General features: G+C 37.4%; 1 protein-coding gene across 2 annotated transcripts; it reads left to right on the top strand.

The window, feature by feature from the left end:
- Positions 1-875: 875 nt before the first annotated feature.
- On the top strand, positions 876-13,454 carry LOC130571265 (PAK4-inhibitor INKA2-like). Of its 2 annotated transcripts, none has more exons than XM_057362130.1 (2): positions 876-1,278; positions 10,872-13,454. In XM_057362130.1, the coding sequence occupies exons 1-2, from the start codon at positions 1,207-1,209 to the stop codon at positions 11,907-11,909; spliced, it is 1,110 nt and encodes a 369-aa protein (XP_057218113.1). In that variant the 5' UTR covers positions 876-1,206; the 3' UTR covers positions 11,910-13,454. The 2 variants fall into 2 exon arrangements, with proteins under 2 accessions (XP_057218113.1, XP_057218114.1); XM_057362131.1 differs by lacking the exon at positions 876-1,278 and adding an exon at positions 8,925-9,265.
- The last annotated feature ends 7,252 nt before the right edge of the window (positions 13,455-20,706 follow it).

Here is a 20,706-nt window from a genome sequence, read left to right as displayed (position 1 = left end):
TATAAAGACTGCTGTATCAATTAAATTTGTCCAACATTTGAATTAGTTCCTACGTGAAACATTATCTAGTGTACTTTAGTATTTACTACAGTAAACTACTAAAACTCATAGACAATAGTGTTTTTGAGTCTTATCATAGTAAATATTTAAGTATACTTACAAATGACTAAATGTAAATGTATTTGCTACAATTTATCCAATTACTACAGTTAATATAACAACATATTCTAGTGCAAAGTATAATATAGTTTACTATAGTAAATGCAAAATGTTTAATCTAAATCTGTGTTTTTGTATAGATTTGAATTATATGGCACAGCATCGTTATACTACTTGGTATCGAGATACTTCAGCTGGTATAGTATCGTAAGACATGTTTGTGGTACCGTGACAACCCTAGTGCACTTGGACTGAGTTGGACTGGATCATTCGTCAAAAAGAAAATGCTATAAGAACAGCCATAGTTGGTTCCCCCAAGAAACTTAGTCAACGATTTCCTTATCTTTTTATAGTCTGTACCTTCATCCACTGAAGAATGTTTTGTGCAACAAAAGGCACTTAATGTAACCATATACAGCATACAAATTAATTTTATTTTGGGGAGTTGGAGGAAAAATAGCTAACAAGTGGCCAGCATACAGTATATCGTATTGTATGGGAACTGTAGTACATGTTTTGATTTTTTTCTCCATACTGTATGTATGTTTAGTTTATAGTTTGCGTGACTAATATTATTCACGTGGGCGATTGTCATCAATGTGTCCTAACGTAGCCTAATAATTTTCCTATAATGATTTCGAGTTCAACCAATGCAGTGAACCTCATCATATCATACATCAACAGACGACTCCCCAAACATGTCCATCGTTCAGAGTCATAAATCGAAACTGCTGTTTGCTGACTGCGCGTCTGTGTTATTTGATCAGCCTGTAAAGCGCACGCAGAGCGCACAGAGGACGAGCAGCCAGGACATCGACGGAACAAAGATGCCCATGAACATTATTTAAATCAATCTGAATGTCTGTTTGCTCAGATAACTTTTTGATCTGATTAATCTGCTCTTAAGGTGGCGCTGCGCGGGTTTATTTTGGCTCGCTCTCAGCTGAAGATCAGACACTTAAGCGCGCATCTCCAAGGATGAATGCTATAAAAGAAGAAACGCAAAAACCTGTCGTCTGAAAACTGATCGATTGATTTATTTATTGCATGCAGACTGCAGACATGGATCGATCTCGCAGAAACATGGACACGTGTCTGAGAAGGTTAAGACAAGAACTGGTATGTATACCGTATCAACACATCCACGTTATAATCCATGCAGCGCATCGGTAACCGTGGGTCGGCAGTCGTTTTTTATTGTTGATCGATCTGGGTTATTTTTCAATGATAAAGATTGAAAAAGATTTGCATATAGGTTAAAAATCCTTAAAATGTTAAAAACGTGTTTTCATTGGGTCCTTCAATGATTAATCGAGTGTGCCTCGTTTCAGATGTTTACAATTTATAAATGTTAAGCCATGAAGATTTACTTATACTGATTTATATTCATGTTATGCTTCATGCTTTTAGTTTCAATTGCTAAGAAAAAATGAAATATGATTACAATAACCCATTAATTTTACAGACATCCACATATCTATGTAGTCTCTTAGGTCTCTGGATATTTTGAAGTCACATCACTTCCCAGTGTTATTGCCCAGATGTTGCTCTTTCATAACTCAGGAAATTTGATTTTTGATTCATCTATGTATCAATAGAACAAAAACAAATGAGACAGTTGTTTAAATACATACCAAGTATGGAGGTGTAAAATGAGCGTAGAGGTAAAATAATCTGGATTTGTGTAAATTTGATGAGAAATGTTTGAGTTCATATTGAGATCTTCAATAATAATGACTTTTGATTGCAGACTTGACAAATCTGAGCTCAGTTTGACACATTGGTGAGATCTCTTTTGAAACTCTGTGGAGACATGTGTGAGATTTCAGGAGCTCAGGAAAAATATCTGAGACCAAATTTAATCTCATGGATGACTTGAAGAAGTAACTGAGATGTTAGATATCCCATCTGTGATCTTTCTTTCTTATGGGTTTCATTGTTTTCAGGAAGTGTGACCTTATGTTTTCACGCATTTCACCCAGGCTTCAAAACTCAGTCCGCACATGTGCAGATCCCACAGGTTTTCTGTGTCCTCAGATTGTTGGTATGTGCAGGTGTGATTTCTGCTGACTCTCGGCTTTGATCTTCTCATTTTACATTAGTTGTGTGAGTTCTTGGCGGTTCTACAAAGACCTATGATGTATCTTTCTCAAGGAATTTGTATGCATACTTGGCTTGGAGCGTTGATTTAATATGCAGTGAGTCATGAAACACATGACATTTTGAGCTTTATTACATGTCGTACCAAGTTTACTGCAAATATGCATAATATTACATGGTATCCCACAATTTCTTTCTCATTGTTTCTATGTAAATTTGCTCACAAAATTATGAATAAATAGACAATTTCTCTCTGCAGTTGTCAGGAAGGAATTGCTGATTAAAAACTGTGTGACGAATCCTTTGGCTGTGATTTAAAGGATTCTTTCTGAAAGCAGTAAACACTTTTCAACATTTTCTGGATCGGTCTTCAAACAGGAGGTAGCGGCTTTAGCATCAGGCTTCCAGACACGGCTCTCAGCTCAACACGAGGTGTCCGGGGCTTCTGGAGAGCCAAATTAGCCACACGTCTGTCAAATGGGGACTGCGGATGAGCTGTGGTGTGACATGACTGTTGAACCCCAGTGTGCTTGCACAGACAGGGGTTTATGTGAATCTCGCACATGGTCACATATGTAAATAGACGAGAACACACAACCCCCTGTTCAGCACAGACTGTCTGCGTGGCTTTAGATCTGGTGTCTGTGCCAGAGACACCACATGCCTGTCTGCTGCCATTTTGGGCAATAAGATTTCATTAAAAAACACGCAAAAATGGTCTAATAAAAAAGTCTTATTCAAACACTATGGTCGGACCATTTTTTAATAATCTTAAAATGGAAGAACATACATTCTTTTTATTATTTGCTTTACTTTTCTGAAGTCCACTTATAATATTAGTAGTAAAGTAGTGTAGTGTTTCGTGCCATAGTTTTGTTGTCCGATCTCTTTTGCTGATAAGATTGTATTCCAATATTTGATTCCTCAAGATGAGACCAGTTGAAATGATTGTATTTTCTATTATTTGGCCTAAACTGTGTAGTTAGGTGGACTGTAAATATTTCCTACCAAAGCAACCCTGTTGCTAAATAATGCAATGCTTCATAAGATTTACATTTGGTCACAATTAAGTTTCATGCTTTTAGTATAATTTGTAATCATTCCATATAACGTGCACACATTTTCTAAAAAACATATAGAGTAAATATACTAAAGGCCAACATTTGATGGGAGAAGGGGCAGACTGGCCATCTGGCATACCGGGCGTTTTCCCGGTGGGCCGCTAATGTATGGGGCCGGAACGGATGCGTTTGCCGCTAATGTATGGGGCCGTAACGGAGGCGTTGGCCGCTTAGACGGACGTATTATAAATGCGAATGCATGCAACGCGAATGCAAAAGACACGTATGCATGCAATCCTCCCTCCCCCCCCCCGTCGACAGATTCGGTGGAGGGCCGATGCGGGCCTAAAAATGCCAGGGCCGATTTTTCTTCACAGTCCTGCCCTGGATGGGAGGGACAAGCAAATGCATCCACATCGGTAGTAGATTGAAGTTCTGGAAGAAGGTCAAGAGAAGTTGTAACAACAGTTGTAAAACTGAAGTGTATCCCATAATTATGATGTATTGGATTTTATTACCAGGTTGATGCACCCCAATCAATGCATTGTTACACCTATAAGCATATTACATAATTCTGATGTCTAGAAAGATACATTCACCTGCTGAGACGCCAACTGTAATGAGGTGTTAATTGAATATTGTCAGCCAGACACAAGTGTGAACTCGACTGGGGGTCAGAAGGGTCATTCTGTGTGTGTGTGTGTGTGTGTGTGTGTGTGTGTGTGTGTGTGTCTGTGTGTGTGTGTGTGTGTGTGTGGCATTGAGAGGTCATGAAAAAGGGTGAACTCTGACCTGATGTGGTTCTTTGGCTATTTAAGAAACTGCTGAATATTGATTGATAAAGCAATGAACAGTATCGCCAATTTTTTTCTTACTGTTGCTCAAAACCTTTGGTTAGATTTAGTTGGATAAACTAGATTTATTACTAAACATTTGTGTACTGCACGAAACATGTTTTACTATGTAATGATTGTGAAGGCACTCAATGCTGTTATATTATAAACATTATCATGGCACTGGAGGTTTTTGTGCATTTCAGCTATGACTATATTCACAATATTGCATTGCCTCCATTACCTTCTGGTTGTTCTTCTGCTCGAATAGAGTAAACGTACAGCTTCTAAAAAACCTCCACCTCAGTTTTCACAAAACATGGACTTGTCCTAAAAGATTCAATAGATAGATATTTCAAGAAGATATTTTGAAGAAAGTTGGTCACCGAACAGCACTTCTACTGTATGGACACAAAACCAATGAAAGTGAATGGGGTCCAGTTAACAACATTCTTCCAAACATCTTCTTTTGTGTTTTGCTGAAGAAATAGAGTCATAAAGGTTTGAAATGACAACAGGGTGCGTAAATGTTTGGGTATACTATCACTTTTTCGCTTTAATGTGAAGTCCTGCTGGGTTTAAATAAACAATCGAGAGGTGGAGGTTTTTGAGAAGCTGTACGTTTGTTGTATTCGAGCAGAAGAATAGAGCAGATCTCAGGTCATTCATTCTTGAGTCAGCCCTTCCTTCCCCTCGGCTAAAATTGGCCCGGGCCCTTGTGGCAGCTGCAGGGCTGACGCGGGTGATCCTAGCGCTGATGGCGTGCATCAGTGTTGCAGATTGCTGATTACGTGTCCATACTCATATGAAAGTGATTTGAAAGCAACTGTGTCCGGGGTTTTGGACAGATCAGTTGCTCTTTCTATTTTGGTGTGAAGCTTATTTTACAGATTTGCATCCAAATGAATCCACAGATAGAGAACAGATAGATTAAAAAGAAATGAGTACTTACAGTACTTTGGTTGTTGCTGAGATTTGCTGAGCTTTTTTGGACGATTTTGGATGGAGGAATAGATTTTAATGTTCGTTATATAGAGTTTAGTGTCCTACATTTAAATGAATCCAACACGTACACATGTAGAATAATTATAATATATGCCAGGCTAATGCTCGATAACCTGAAGTGTTTTGGTGACTTAATTATGTGGTAAAAGTGATGTAGGCACTAGGCAGGTTATTAAAGTTAACAAATAAAACATATTCTAAATGACAGGATTGTGTTTTATTCTATTGCTGTATTTAAAATCTGCCACAAGTACCTCTATGTAGCCTAACTCAGTGCCTCAATCCTGTATTTGATATCATCTATCTGGGTCAAAAGGAAACGCCTTTATCTTATCAGCATGTAAATGGCTGTAAATTGATTTTGTTAGAAGGTTTTGTCAGTTTGTTGGTTATATGGAGCATTGTATGAGAAAGCAGGTTTTTATCTAATATGTTTTCAAGTGATGTCTGTGGAGCAGTGGAAGTCATCTGCAATGTTTTTGCAATTGTAATTTAATTATATGATATGTCAATTGATCAAATTTTTTTTATTTCATTTATTTTCATTTATTCAATTTGTGTATCAGGCCAGTCAGCTGTGCAGTACACACCCATGTAGAAATCCAAGAGCCCTGACAGGAAACTGTCAATTAGAGCGACTCATTATGTCAAGGTCTCATGTGTAGACCTCTGAACTGACACACACACATACAGGCCACAGAGACACTCTGTGGATCCTAGATCACATTACTACTCCTGCACTACACAGCACTGCATTCATATTTCATGGCACTGCTGGGAATGAAATGCACTAGTCACAAAGTTTGACAATGTCTGCTGCATCACTTCCTGTTCCCAGAATGCACTGCTTGAAAGGGTCTATTCTAGGCTACAGGACTGTGACCCCACTGTGTCTCTTATGAATGGTCTTATTGGCCTAAGTTGTTTGGATGTTTTGAGATCTGCAGGTGTTTGTGTATCTACACGTGGGTCTTTAAGACCTGATGAAAGACATTTTTATTTGCATTCATGCACATGCATGTGCTATAATGCCTGCATCGTATTATGTTTGCAAACATTTGTATTGCTGGTATTTACATCTGATGTAACAGAAATCAAGCACGTCTGCACACAAGACTTTGTCTGTGGTCCATCTGAGGGACTTTATTTTGAGATATTGCGTGTCAACAGGATATAAGGCGTTTCTTCGCCTTATAACTTAAGGAAAGATCGTTACCAATAGAGCAGATTAAAGAAAATGTTATCAAATGTACCCATTGAGATCATAATTATATATATCATGTGTATTCAATTAAAGTTCCAAGAGGTCTATTCCAAATGCCCCAATACATGTTTGTTTAAATAAATAATTCATCAGTTGAGCCCAATTTGAATATGTATATTTACAGATAAGATATGTTGTTTTATTGAGTTTTTTTTTTTTCATTTAGATGAAAAAAGTTACTATTTTTATTCTATTTTCTTCTTCTAAAGATGTAGAAATGAAGAAATGAAAATTCTTTATTTACTGTATGAATGACTGCTGATTAGGTGACAACAATATCAAACCTACGACAATCCCTAGTTTTTACCTGAACATAATCGTGAAGGGGAAAATTATTAGTAAATAAAGTCTTTTTTAGGCAAAAAAAAAATTGGCATGATGCATACACAAAGCTTCTGTATGATTTCAGAAAGACTTCAGAAACTATTTTTTATAAAGTTTGTGTCCAACAGAAAATATTTGAATATAAGGTTTTGGAGTGACGTGAGGGTGAGTAAATAATGATTTTAAGATAATTGTGGTATCTTGAGGCAAGTCAGTATCTACTCTCTAAATGATGTTCCCATTTGCTGGTAAATATGTGTTTCTTGTAAACCTGCTTTGATGCATTTTCCTAGCCACTGGCTAACATTTAGATCTCAGTTAGTGGGCTTTTGGAGGCCTGTTTGGAGTTTAATGAAGTGTTCAGTCCATATATTAACACTTTAAGTCTGATTTTCTCAGAACACTGAAGCACATGAGCTATTAAAAGAAAACATCCAGAGGGTGCAGAACGTGGCCGTGGTTAAGGCCCTGCATGACGGTAAACAGTAAACACGGATGCTATTATCTAAGATAGGAGTCTGTGGTGGTACTGCCAATTATTGTTTGATATTTTGTGGGAAAATTGCGGTAATAGGCTTTAGGAATATAAGCAATAACAGGCTTAGCAAAATAAGCATCATTATTATAATGTTCTGAAGAATATACGTAGCCTAGGGGCCAGAAGTGATGTCCATGTGACATATTTGCATAATATTTGCTTTTAATGCCCCCTCAGGTTTAATTAAACCATTAAGATATGAGGTGTATGGTACAAAATGGGCTTTTAGATATTTATTAAGCTAAATTATTTGGCAAAAATATCAAACTACAGCATATCAGGGAATATGGAAAAAACTGAAAGCTAACAGGAAAAAATCACACATGGACTGAAGTTTTATCTGTTTTTAATATTTATTGATCTTCTCTTGTACTTATAAATTGCACGCATTCTCTTGGGTCATGACTCGTGCATGCCTACCTAAATTCTTCTCAAATCTGAGCTTCAGTTTATACTCCAAGCACAACTACACAACATGCCTAGAAAACCTTTATTATCTTTAATATTATACATGATTTAAAAAAAGCACATTTCCAAAGTTACCATACCATACTGTAGCCTACTGTGCTATTACAGGCAATACAAAAATGCAAGCTTTGGTTTTTATTTTACAACATATCATCTGAGCTAGGTTAGAGGGTTCGACCCAGATCTAGTTAGATGATGCAACATGTCAACAAAATCTGAAATTCTTCATTTTAAATTTCTGTCAGAGACACCTGCGATTCATGAGCTGTGATTTTCTTTAATATAACTATTTTTAGAGAATGAGATGGTCTTTTAGTGAATGCGTTGGAGAAACTTTTCAGTCAACATGTATTCTTTTTGATAAGCTTAATGCTAGGTTTCGGAATGCTAATGAAGTTGAAGTAACAGTTTGAGTCTTATAATAGAGCAAGTTAAAACCTGAAAACTATTACTCTTAAGAATATCCAGATTTTGAAGCATTTCAAAATCTAAAATAATGTTTATCTCAAACCTCCATGTGCAGCAGACAAAAAATCATTGAATTATTGAAGAGCAATCATTCTGAAAGCCTGTTGGAGGTGTTATGGCAGACTGAAACAGTTCATGTGTTAATACCTTCGGGACATTCTAAGCAAATGGTTATGAGGTCTCGTTGCACGGCTCATAAAGATGTCCCATTATCCCAAAAGACTAGACTATACATACTGTACATGTAACATTAAAGACAAGCTGGAAATGGACAACCAGATGGATGTAATTAAAGGAACAGCTCATCCAAAAATAAAGTTCTGTCATTGTTTATTGACTCTCATGTTGTTGCATATGTTGCTATTGCTTCTGTGGGATACAAAAGGAGACCATATCTAAGAGTTTGCAGTCTTGGTTAGGTTCAACAATTGTGGTTTCACACGCCGCGCCATGTCTGGCGTCACTGAGGGCCAAACAGCATTGGTTCTCATCTGTGTCATAAGCAATCATGTCTCTCTATGAATAACATCCTATATTTTGCTCCCTTTCTCAGCCATCAAAATTCTTTCAATATTGAATAAAATGAATTTGTCAAATGCTGAACACTTACGATGCTTACGTGGTACTTTTGTTCTGGGTGCTTTTAAAGCTTGGCACCATTTAATTTTGAGTGTTTTACTATATACTATCCAGCATATGTGGAGTAAAAACAGTCCACTTGTCATGCGGCTTATCAAAGAACCCCAAAAGGATATCCAGTGTAAGTGAAACGTTGTCATATAAACATATGGCAGCGGCCCCTCCCTGCTGTTACGACTCTCGCCCGTTCTTTGACAATCAATCACGCTTGAATAAAGCGGCCCCTCTGTTAGGGATTAAAGTCTAGTCCTGTCTGATTGGGTGCCAGGGCTTCAGTGGGTCTCTCATTGGCAGAGAGTTAAATATGGGGTGTCGGGCATGCCTTTTGAAAGGTGAGAGGAGTGAGAGAAGAGAGGCACTCGGGTTGCAAAGGGCAGGGAAACCCCTCCGTGAAAGATGATGCCAGGTAAGACGATAGCTATAAATGTTTGTGTGGTTATGAGGACAGATGATCTGCATTAGTAATGATATCATTTGTAATTCTGAGAAAAATGTATTGTTACCTATTGTGAAGTTTTGATGGAAATGGTTATATAAAATGAAAATCATAAATTAGGTCTCTAAGCTTTGTTTTGCGCAGTGTGCATTTAAAATTCAGAGACCGCAAACATTTCTATTTTTTTTTTCAACAGTGTTATCTAAGCTATGCTACTCACATTTATTTTCTTATTTTTTGTTTATTTATGTTTATCATAAGAGAAGTTTTGGAAAAACATCTGAAACATAATTGACAACTCGCCAGTTTAAAATATTTTACAAATAACTTAAGAAGTTTAATTGCATCCTTTCACAAAATTGCATCCAGCAGTTTGTGCCAGTGTACAGTACATGTCTGGGCAAGAGTCAGGTTTATTGTTCTGGGACTGTTACACCAGAAGGGGAAATGGTGAGGTCACATGACTGCAGCTTTCAGTGTCATGTGGGAATGCGACAGGCTCGGTCCACAGCTGCCAAGAGTGCATTCCACCCTGAGACGCAGGCCATATGGAGCCCCCAGCTCTTACTTTATTAGATATCTTCTGGTGGACACTGAGAAATCTACATATTTTATTAATTTATAAAAATGACTTTTCCACAATTTGTGATGTGTTGCTATAGAACATTTCTGTGAATGCATGTACCTTGTAGGTGCTTGGGGTCTTGATCAAGGGCAAGTGTAGAACATAATGTGGAAAGAAACCAAAAAAAGTGAGGAGTGACAGAAATGGCAAAATGCAAGATGTTTATCAGTTTATCAGAATATCAAATTAACGGTTCAATGTGTTATCTATTGGAGGATCTACTGACAGAAATGCAATATAATATACATAACTATGTTTTCAGAGGTGTATAAAGACCTTCAAAACGTCAGAATGAGCTATTTCTATCTACATACAGGGTCTCCTTGCATGGAATTCACCATGTTGTTTCTACAGTAGCCCTAAATGGACAAACTGCTCTAAAGAGCGCGTTTGTAAATACATTATCTCCTTCGGTAAAGAAGTGAAAACGTGATACCATCTTAGTCCTGTGTATCCCACCGAAGAGCTTTGAAAGGGAGAGGTGAACTGTGCCGTTCATACACTGGACCTATAAAGCATCAGTCAGGTTAAGGATGAGGGTATCAATAAAGTAACAGGACCAAAAAAGGAAATTCTAAGCACTTCTAGTGCAAATCTATAGTGTCAAATGAATAAATGTAAATGTAGACAAATAAGAGAAATGTTAATGTAATGCTACACTGCTCTGAGGTCCACGATATAGTATGTAGTTTTCATGTTTTTTGCACTAAATCAAAAACTAAGATAGGGATCTTTAAGTGGAATTGGAATTAGATTCGGAATCGCTAAAATTCTAACGATACCCAACCCTAGTCCTTTCACAGGTCTCCAAAAGTACCAGTTAAGGTGGTACTTGGGCCTCAAAGATTTTAGAACCACATCCCTACACAACAGTGATCCTTTGCTGTTCGCTGTACCTTCTGTTTTTTGGTCCTGTAATGCTTACTGAGATTTATTTTCTTGTGCTTTCAGCTCTCCATGAAGGATGCTGGTGACGGACTACATGCTCAGATGAACAGTATGATGGGAGCTCTGCAAGAACTGAAACTTCTTCAGGTTCAAACTGCCCTTGAGCAACTAGAGATCTCAGGAAATACTGTATGTTTGACTCAAGGAGCTGTAAAAAGTTCCAGCACCATCCCCAATCCAGACAACCAGACACCCCAGTCTATCACGACCTTCATTATAGAAGATCAGCACCCATCCCAGCATCCCCACTGCAACAGCTTGGGGACTTCGCCCTCATCCTCCAGCCTGGAGAGCGAGAGCACACCGCTGCCTAGACAGATCTCAGGTTACACAGCCCCACAAGTGGAGTACTGTGGTCCAAAGTTGGGCCAATTTCCCGTACCATACCCCAGCAACCAGAAGGATTTGTCTGTACCAAAACAACAGGCACCTCCAGCCCATGAGGTAGACCTACCGGGGATCCTGCATAGCTTGTCTCGCGAGGGACCGTCGCTTGACAGTGAATACGGCGCGGACAGTATGGATGACTCCAGTGATTGGACGTCCTCTCTCATGAGTCAAAGTCGCAATCGTCAGCCTCTTGTGCTCGGAGACAACGTCTTTGCTGACTTGGTGGGCAACTGGTTGGATCTTCCCGAACTTGAAAAGGATCTCAACAGACCCGATTCTCCAGCCCACCCGCTCAGACTCACTCGCTCCCAAGAGCTCTGTAAAAGGTTCTCGTTGACCACCAACATATTTAAGAAGTTCTTGCGTGGCGTTCGACCCGATCGGGATAAACTGCTGAAGGAGAAGCCCGGCTGGATGTCACCAGATCACAACCCAGAGAAGGAACTCTTCAAGAGACCCAAGAAGGCAACAAAGTCCCGAGGTGGCTTTTACTTACCATTCTGGACAGGAGGACAAATGGGAAAGGGACAGTCATGTCCTCAGCCGACAGAAGAGAGGGGTCAGTTTCTTGAACTGAATATTGACAGTCGAACAGATCCTGTGGACAAAGTCCATCCCCTGTTTGACTATAATACAGCTGTTTGGGTCTAGCACTGAACCAGACATTTTGTATAAATTATGGCAGTTAATGACCTTTTTTGTAAAAACAAATCTCAACATGACAATCATTGAGGAATTTCAGGGTATATATGCAGGTCTTCCTTTTCAAATACAAATTTGATCTGCACTTAAAATAATCTAGCGAGAGTTTGAATACTTAAAGTGAGTTCTACAACTACAGCATATGTATTTTTCATAATTTGTTTTACGTCAAATCGGTTTCCGTCCAATTGCTGATTCCACCTTGTTCTGTCACTTGACGTTGTTATGATTTCCACTTATCTAGGTCAATGAGCATGTTTACTGCTGTCTCTGTAACTTTGTGGTCAAGTTAGTTTCCAGTCACAAACAAATTTCACTTTGTGTCTAAGCACATACACTTCTGCTGCCACACTGTTGTACTTTCAGGGACTTGATAACTTCATTAATCTAAGGTTTCTTGGTTAAAATGCCTGGGACATTTTTCTGCATGGGCCCCATAGTCTATCGCCCAAAGAGAAGTTATACCATAGGATATCTTTGGGAATCCTTCTCATCAGGGGCTTAGGAAATATTGAACACTGGAACACAAAAAGAAGTTTGGAACTTTCCTCACAATGAAACTCCATGCTTCAGTGATGGTTGAGCATTTTATATCTACCCTAAACGCCACACTCCACTGCTGATGTCAAACCACACATATTCTCACCAGTCATGTCCATATCCGAGTCTTCTTTTGTACAATGAGATTACAGAGCATCTCAGATGATTATAACACTTAGATTGATGTCTCGCTGGGTATAAACCTACATACACATAATCTGTGGTCAAGAGACAAGTGAGATATCGTGAATATCTTGCTTGAATGATAATGAGAGAGGAAAACAAATCGAAGAGGATTCTCAATTTACCAATCAATTTAAAAACTGAACAGAATCAATTATGTCAGCAATAATGTTACAATATTTGTGTATGTGTGTGACATAAAGTGAGAAAGAGGTCAAGGAAATTGTGTTTTGGTTTGAAATGATGCATTATGAAAAAATACAAAATTGTAAAGTTTTGTTACTCAAACTTTTACTAATTTCATAGTTAATGAGCAGTTAACGCTTTACAGATTACTTGTCATAAGTACAAAACTTTGATTATACAGTTTACATTTTCTAGCACAAATAGCAATACTCAGAACACTAAACACACTACAGTGATCATACTGTCAGAAATAAACTGCACAACATTATACAAATCTATTCAATGAGTGTTTTGTATATGGCCAAAAGTTTTATAATGTTGAAATATGAAATATCTGCAATATTTTGCAGATCAGATTGTAAAGTAAAGTCTCTTTACGAGAGCACCATACATTTTGTACAGAAAAAGTATGTTTTTTTATTGTATTGTTTAGTTTGCAATGAAAGTTAGCTGTGTAACCTGCTGTGTGTTTACTCTTTTTGTTTTGGAAAAGAAAAGGATCAGTCTTCCGTACATAAAATTATAGTAATAAATTGCACTGACATGAAACATTTTAGATGCTGTTGTTTGTTTATCTGTGTAATAAAGTCGTAGTAGCATCCCCTATAGTTGTGATTCAATATGAAATCTTCATAAATGCCATTAATGTGATTGGTTTCTTAGAAAATCCACAATCCTCTTTTGCCTTGCTACTGCATCAATTTTCATAAAGCTTTTACATGTTAGGAAAAAGCAATACATTTTCTTCCTTCCTAGATTTATTGTGCACTAAAGAAATGATCAGATAACGATTTAATCATGAAGATCACTCAATAACAAACAAGATGCTTACGTAAATGTGCAAGAGAAATATATTGCAGGTTTGCAGCAAATTACTTGATGCTGAAGCTGATTTTGTATTTGGGTATGTGAGCTCATCCATGGCTGTGCCAGTGTGCATGAATCAGATTAAAATCAATGCACATAGTGTGAGCTTTTGCCCCATTGCATAAAAAATCTCAGACAAAATGAATCATGTGATTACAATGTGTCTGTCTATCTGGTCTTCAGCGAGTAATCCAGGTGCACGGCTGGATGGGAACCGAGAGGTTGTGGCTGAAGTGTTTGAGAGTTGCAGCTGTTGACTTCCTATCAGCCTCATTTCTCCTGTTTCTTTCCCTCGGGAGTGTAATGCAGGGGGTGGGGGCAGGGTGGGCTTTGGATATTAGCTCGCTGGTTGGTCACGGTCGCTTCCAGTGTCTCCTCCCCCTTCCTGTCTGTTAGCTCTGGCAGCTGTCGTTCTCTCACTGGAACTAGGACACAATGCTTGCCCGTGTTTGCATCCTCAGTCACACGCCATTACCAACATGTGCAACGCTGTTTTCTTGTTGTGGAAGGGTCCTTTCTGCATGCAAATTTCATGTACCCATCACAGATGTCTAAAATTTGTCAGATAAAATATGCAGTTCAATTCATGGTTGTAAATTATGTCAGGCAGTTTCATTTAACAATTAAAGTAATCTTTAACCTTCTTAAAGCGAACAAATATTAGTTGCTGAGTACATAAACATCTCCATAGCAAAACTGAAAACATAAGTTTTTATCGTAATACTGATTGATTTATCATTTGAACTTTTGGGTAAGATTTCAGGTCAGAAGTTGTGTTTTAACTTATGTAAAGATGTGTAAAGTAACCTGCAATTTTATTTTTCAAACAGGTATGGCGAGAGAGAGGCAGCTTTTAGTTAAATACAGGTGAATTTGAAAAAAAAAACAAGTTTTCTACTTTAGCTTACACTTTTACCCATGTATGTTCAAGTTAAAGAGATCATCCAAAATGACAATTTTGTCATCATTCGTGTCATAATTTATTCACCGTTGTGTCCTTCAAAATCTGCATTTGACACTTTCTTCTGTGGAACCCAAAAAGAAGATATTTTGAGAAACTTCTTTTTTGTGTCCATACAATGGAAGTGAATAGGGGTCAATGTTGTTTAGTTATCAACAATCTTCAAAACATCTTCTTTAGTGTTCTGCTAAAGAAAGAAAGTCATACAGGTTAGGGAAGACATTTGTCAAAGGTTGAGTAAATAAAGATTACATTTTCATTTTGGGGTGAACCATTCCTTTAACTTTTGATCACCCACTGAGCACTTATAGACTTATAGTCATTATTATACTAACCCTCTTGTCCTATATAGTGCCCTTGTGGCTTTCTCTCTTGGAGAAGTCTGGAAGTGGCAGATCTCAGGTCAGGCTCTGAAATTTTTTTCACTGTACCTTAAGCTTTTAAGCCATGAGCTCTACGCAGGCTTAAGGAATTGGCTCATATTGCACATTTTATATGTATAGTCCAAACAGGAGAAAGTGAGACATTAGCTAAAAGCCTAAATAGTATACCAGAAGAACCAACTAACCCCTTTTCCAGTTCCCACGCAAGATAAATTATCACATGCGTGAGCAAAGTTCATGTTTAATGGCACTGAAACAACGGCTTGAACATTGAATGCAAGCTGGGGCTATATAGGCAGATTTCAGGGGATAAGACACAAACATTAAGATGGGTTAAATTCATTTTGGATTTGGCAGCTGAAAGTTGACAGTGCAAAGAATATCCTTGAAGAATAAACATCATTTGGACTACAGAAAACAGACGTTACAGAGATAAATTACATGGATAAATAAAAATAAATTCAATTCGGATCAATGTATCTTGACAGCGTCAATAGATTGTGTTTTTGTTCTGATGATAATATTTAGGTGCAGAATTGAGAATCGAGTATTGACTGTATACAAAATTTTCAGTGTGACAATCAGCCCCTGTCTCGTCTATCATACAGTTTATACATTACATATTGGACATTTTTTTCTGCTGAGAATCCTGTTTGGATCCACTTTAAAACTGTGTGCAGTTACAAATATTTTGAGCCGTCAGTGCTGAATTGTCATCGCTTGTGTAGCTGTATTGACTTCTGTTCATCAGATGAAGGGCACATGCCAGATGGATCTCATGGGGAGGGTGAGCTGAGCTTCTGAGATCTGAGAGGAAACTTCAACAGGTGCATGTGTTTTAACAGGCCTATGAGAAAACAGATCAGGAATAGAAGCTTGTAAATGACAGCACTGTCTGAATCTGTTAATGAATATTTCACAGAGGAGTTGAAAGACTTTTGGCATAAAAAACGTAGTCATTTAGACAAGAATTATATATATATATATATAGTTATATATATATTAATGACTACGTTTTTTGAATATATATGAATATATATAATGTATCTAGAGGTGCACCGATCGACCTGTAAGAGACCAAAATTGGTCGGTTATTCTCATGATCGGGCGGGACCGGTGACCGGCCGGGCAGTCTCACTTCTTGATGATTCCAAACCGATCTTCTGTTGCCCGCGACGCAGGCAATAACGTCACAGCCGTCAGTACACTCAAAGCAGCCAGTATGTAAACGTGCGTGCGCACAGCCTGTCTTTCACGTCTTGTTTATACTTGCATGTGTCCACCGTACTGCGAGTCTCTGCTGTCTAAAGTTCAGTTTATGCTTGTGTGTAGGTCCTACGCCATAGCCTATGCAGAGCCACGTACCCGACGCCATAGTCTGACATGCACCTCTCCAAAAATGTAACAATGCGTCAACTCAACGCGGACCCTACGCGGACCACAAGCGCTGGGGTTGGTCTGTTTGAACCCCTCCCTCAGGTCAAAAAACTCTGCGATAGTCATGTTTACTCAAACGCATTTCCTAAGGAAGTAAATTATTTGTGCTTCTGTATTAAACTTCTCAAATCTGCAACAAAAGTGACTGACGCATCTCTCATATCCGCTGACTGCACGCAACTGTACAGACAAAAAGGTGCACTGTATTTCATCTCTTGTTGCTTTGTCTACTTGGGGTATGTATGCTGTGATGCTGTGTATGCATACAGTGATGGTAAACTCTGACACATGCTAAACTCATGATGAAGTCGTTCATTCTTTGTAAAACAAAGGAAAATTACATTCAACCTGATTGCTTGTCTTACGTTGAAACTATGGTAATTTCACTTAGGTAAAATTACATTCAACACAATGTCTACTTGTTTTTAAAATCCAAAATATAAAAACGATTAAATCAACCTATTTATGTGGAATATTTTCTGTTTATATCTGATTCAGTTCTTAACCTACACAAGAAATGTGATGATACATATGTAAATCTTTAGAGTAGGCTACAATTAATTTATAAGATCCTTAACTTTTTATTGAAGTTGCAGCTAAAAGGAACCAACCCAATTCTTTTAATACTACAGACTCAAGATAAAGACAATTTATTTTACATTTCAGAAAATAAAGCAATGATAGTTTCATGAACAGGAACAGACAAGAATAAAGTTAAAGTACTATTGTATGCATAGGCTTGTAATCGTAGACTTTGGTAAAATGAGAACAAAAGGGTCAATTAAGTGACATTTTTTTAGTTATATTTATAATTTCTACTTCTTTTCAGTCACAGAGTTCTTAAATTTAAGAGTTGGTTGAGTGAGAGAAGATCCTGTAATTTAATGAAGCTTTGAGAACTGCAGTTTGGGTAGATTATAATGTTCAATAATTTGTCTTATGAAAATAAAATTTGTTATTATGAAAAAATGTGCATTGAAGAAAAGTAAATATGGTTATATATATATACTGTCAATTATAGTTTGTGGATATATATATATATATATAATTGCATTCTACATGATGTAGGCGATACACCATAAGATAATAAAAAAATTTGAAATGTCTCAGTGTTGTTGTGTCCATACCATGAAAGTAGTGGCCAAAGTTAACCAACATTCTTCAAAATATCTTCTTTTGTATTCCGCCGAAGAAATAAAGTCCCCATGGAATCATTTTTGACAAAATTTGTATTTAGAAGATATAAGCATTAAAAACAAAGTCTCTCACTTCCACCAAAATAGATTAATGATTTTTATGACATCATTCTGCACTTTTGCTTCTCATATTTTTTTCTGAAAAAAGCTTTTAAGAATTTAGAGCCTGAAAGAAGCAGATTTCAAGGCACTTCAATGGGTCTTCAGAGGTCACACCTGCATTTTGAAAATGAGTTTGGTGCATTGTGGATGGAACCACCTTGATTAGATATTTATCTGTCAGCACCCAAAGCTGTCACCACTGAAGAATAATTAAGAATAAATGGTTAAATAAAGCTATTTTATAACAAATAATTTATTAAATAAAGTTGTTGTAGGTGGAATCATTTCATGATGTTATTAAGCACTGACAACATCAGTAAACCTGAAGTTATATAGGTATCTATAGACAATATAAATATCGTCTAAACAGACCCTTCCTCTTTAGAGTTCATCAAAAAATGATTGAATTCTGCAATGTCAGCATGACACCTCTCACATTCCACAAAGTTATTTATACAGTACCATCATCTCCACAGAGACCCCTGTAAAGCTATTAAACACCCAAATCTGTACAATTGAGCCTCCAATTGAGCTCGCTTTATCTCTACAGGGTGTCTTTCTGAGCTGTATCAAAGGTTCACGTCCCCCTTCTGTGACTGTTTCCTGTTTATTTAATCAGACCCACTGAAGCACACTGGCAGCTCACCACAGCTCCTTTTAATCCAGATTAAATTAAACACAACTCACCAAAATAAAGCTCCATGCTGGGTTCATTTAACTGCACTGATGCTCAACCAACAGACGTCGATGAAGACAATGATGCTAAAATATAATCTTGTATTTAGTAGATAGATATATAGCCTCACTGTGTATGAGTCCTAATTAAACCTGAGCCTTATAAAAATCCATTCGGATTGCTCTCAATCCAATAAATTATACAAGTATACTATATTGTTGAACTTTGATACCTATAAATGTCAAAGACTACTTAATTATGTATTTACTTATTTGCTCAAATTGATATACAGCCTATCAATTTAGTCATTTAGTGGTTCTAAATTTTGCTTTTTGCTTTTTTTACCTCATTAATATCATGCTTCCATGATCTTTATATTACTTCTAAAGTATTTTTTATAAATTGTATATTGTATTTTTTTATTTACCATAATTATCAATGTAGTATTAATAAAAAGAAAGTAAATAAATAACTGAACCATACACCATTTTGCACTCTGGAATACTTGTGATTCTGATTGGCCAGTCGCTCAAAATGAATAACACAAGGTCATCAGTGCACTGCAAGTCATCCTGACTTCACAAATATTACACTTACAAATAACTTCACGAATACTAGACTTACAAATAAATCAAAATTAAACATACCTAATTAATAACATATATGAGATTTTATTTACAAATTACCCAAACAAATTGCATGTTCATCTTGTTTGAACATCGTATCTTGGTTTAGAGGCGATAAGAAGAAGGCTTGCCAGTTACAAATGAGTTTAATCGTAGTTAAATCATTATAGTTATATCAGTTAATTATATTTATATCACTAAATATATATATATATACAGTATATATATATATATATATATAATTATATTTTACTTATGACGTAAGTGGCTATGTAATATGCCGGACACCATGCAGCCAGTCAGTTGTTTTTGCAAAATAAACCCCTTTAGTGTCATACAAGACCTGTCAGGATTTATTCTGGTTGGATGTACATTTTCGCTTACATAAAATGGAAATAAAAGGTAACCCCTGGTTTTTGCTTCATATAGAGGCGATGCATTGAGGGCTTTGAGATTCATACCTGAGCGTCACTCTGTCCAGGCGTACGTTTGCAGAAAGCAGTTCATAAGCAGCAGATTTCAGCTCTGGAGGTGAACAGTGATGCGATCGATGTGGGCATGTTCCGATGGCTCGCAGCAGCGGATCGGGGGTGGATGCTCATGTTAATGAATGGCCGTCAGTGTGCATCAGCATTCACGGCCTGTGATTACGGTGACTGTTCTCCACCGAATATAGCACAAATTAAAGATGAGGGTTACAACTTTAACCCCTGTGGCTCTGTGTTCCAGCCAGTCAAACAGCTGCTGAAGATGATGATTACAGACCGCTGCAGTCCTCCACCTCTCTCCAAAGCCATTTACTGAATTAAATGTGGCCAAACTCCAAATTTGTACACACATCTCTTAAAACTAACCTCAAAGCTCTAATGAGGTTTATGGCCCATTTGAAAAGAAACCTGGTTATTTGTTTTAAAATAAATATGTGCAACACAAGTTTCTCATACACCTTTTATATCATGCAAAAAGCCACAGATACTGTATAACCTCCATGTTGTCCATTTTTACACTAATTGTAATGTAAACTGCATTCAGAAATATTTTAAGGAAAAATTAAACAAAAGTTCCCGTTGAGAATTGTTTACATTTATTTTACATTCTACTCTCATCCTGTAGGGCTCCAGAAAGCATGGCGTATCTTCACAGAAATCACTGAAACATGGCAAAGGCACGTTTACATTTATTTGAGCCCTTGGGGATGAAAAGACGTGGACAAAGCATCTCTTAAGAGCAGCATTAGTTCCTCTTGTTTAACTTGTAAAAGACCAAGAATATCAGATCAGTTTCAGTTGTTTCAGATATCCAAGTTTTAACCACAGGTTTGCCCTTCATTAATGGCATCACTGTTATCTGTAAAACCCCAGTCCCTCCTCCCTATTGTCGAAAACAACTTTCACTTCTTTGAAAGTTCACATACAAGTTGTCCATAAAATATTTACTGTAGTGCCCGACATTTACGAGTGACTTTATGAAGACACTAATCCCATTTCCCCTCACACGTGAGTGTGTGAGAAAACTGTCGGCTCATGCAGAACAATCGCTCTTTGAATGCTTAATGACTCGTAAATCCTCAGGCGGACGTACAGTATGCC

The sequence above is a fragment of the Triplophysa rosa genome, linkage group LG20 (assembly GCF_024868665.1).
Source record: "Triplophysa rosa linkage group LG20, Trosa_1v2, whole genome shotgun sequence".
Taxonomy (NCBI): Eukaryota; Metazoa; Chordata; class Actinopteri; order Cypriniformes; family Nemacheilidae; genus Triplophysa; species Triplophysa rosa.
This window is presented reverse-complemented; position numbering and strand designations above follow the sequence as displayed.

What these genes read in the sequence shown, in the direction of transcription:
- LOC130571265 (XM_057362130.1), top strand. Translation starts at nt 1,207, where the DNA reads ATGCAGACTGCAGACATGGATCGATCTCGCAGAAACATGGACACGTGT. An exon ending in GAAGGTTAAGACAAGAACTG is followed by an intron (nt 1,279 to 10,871) that starts GTATGTATACCG and finishes TTGTGCTTTCAG; the next exon opens with CTCTCCATGAAGGATGCTGG.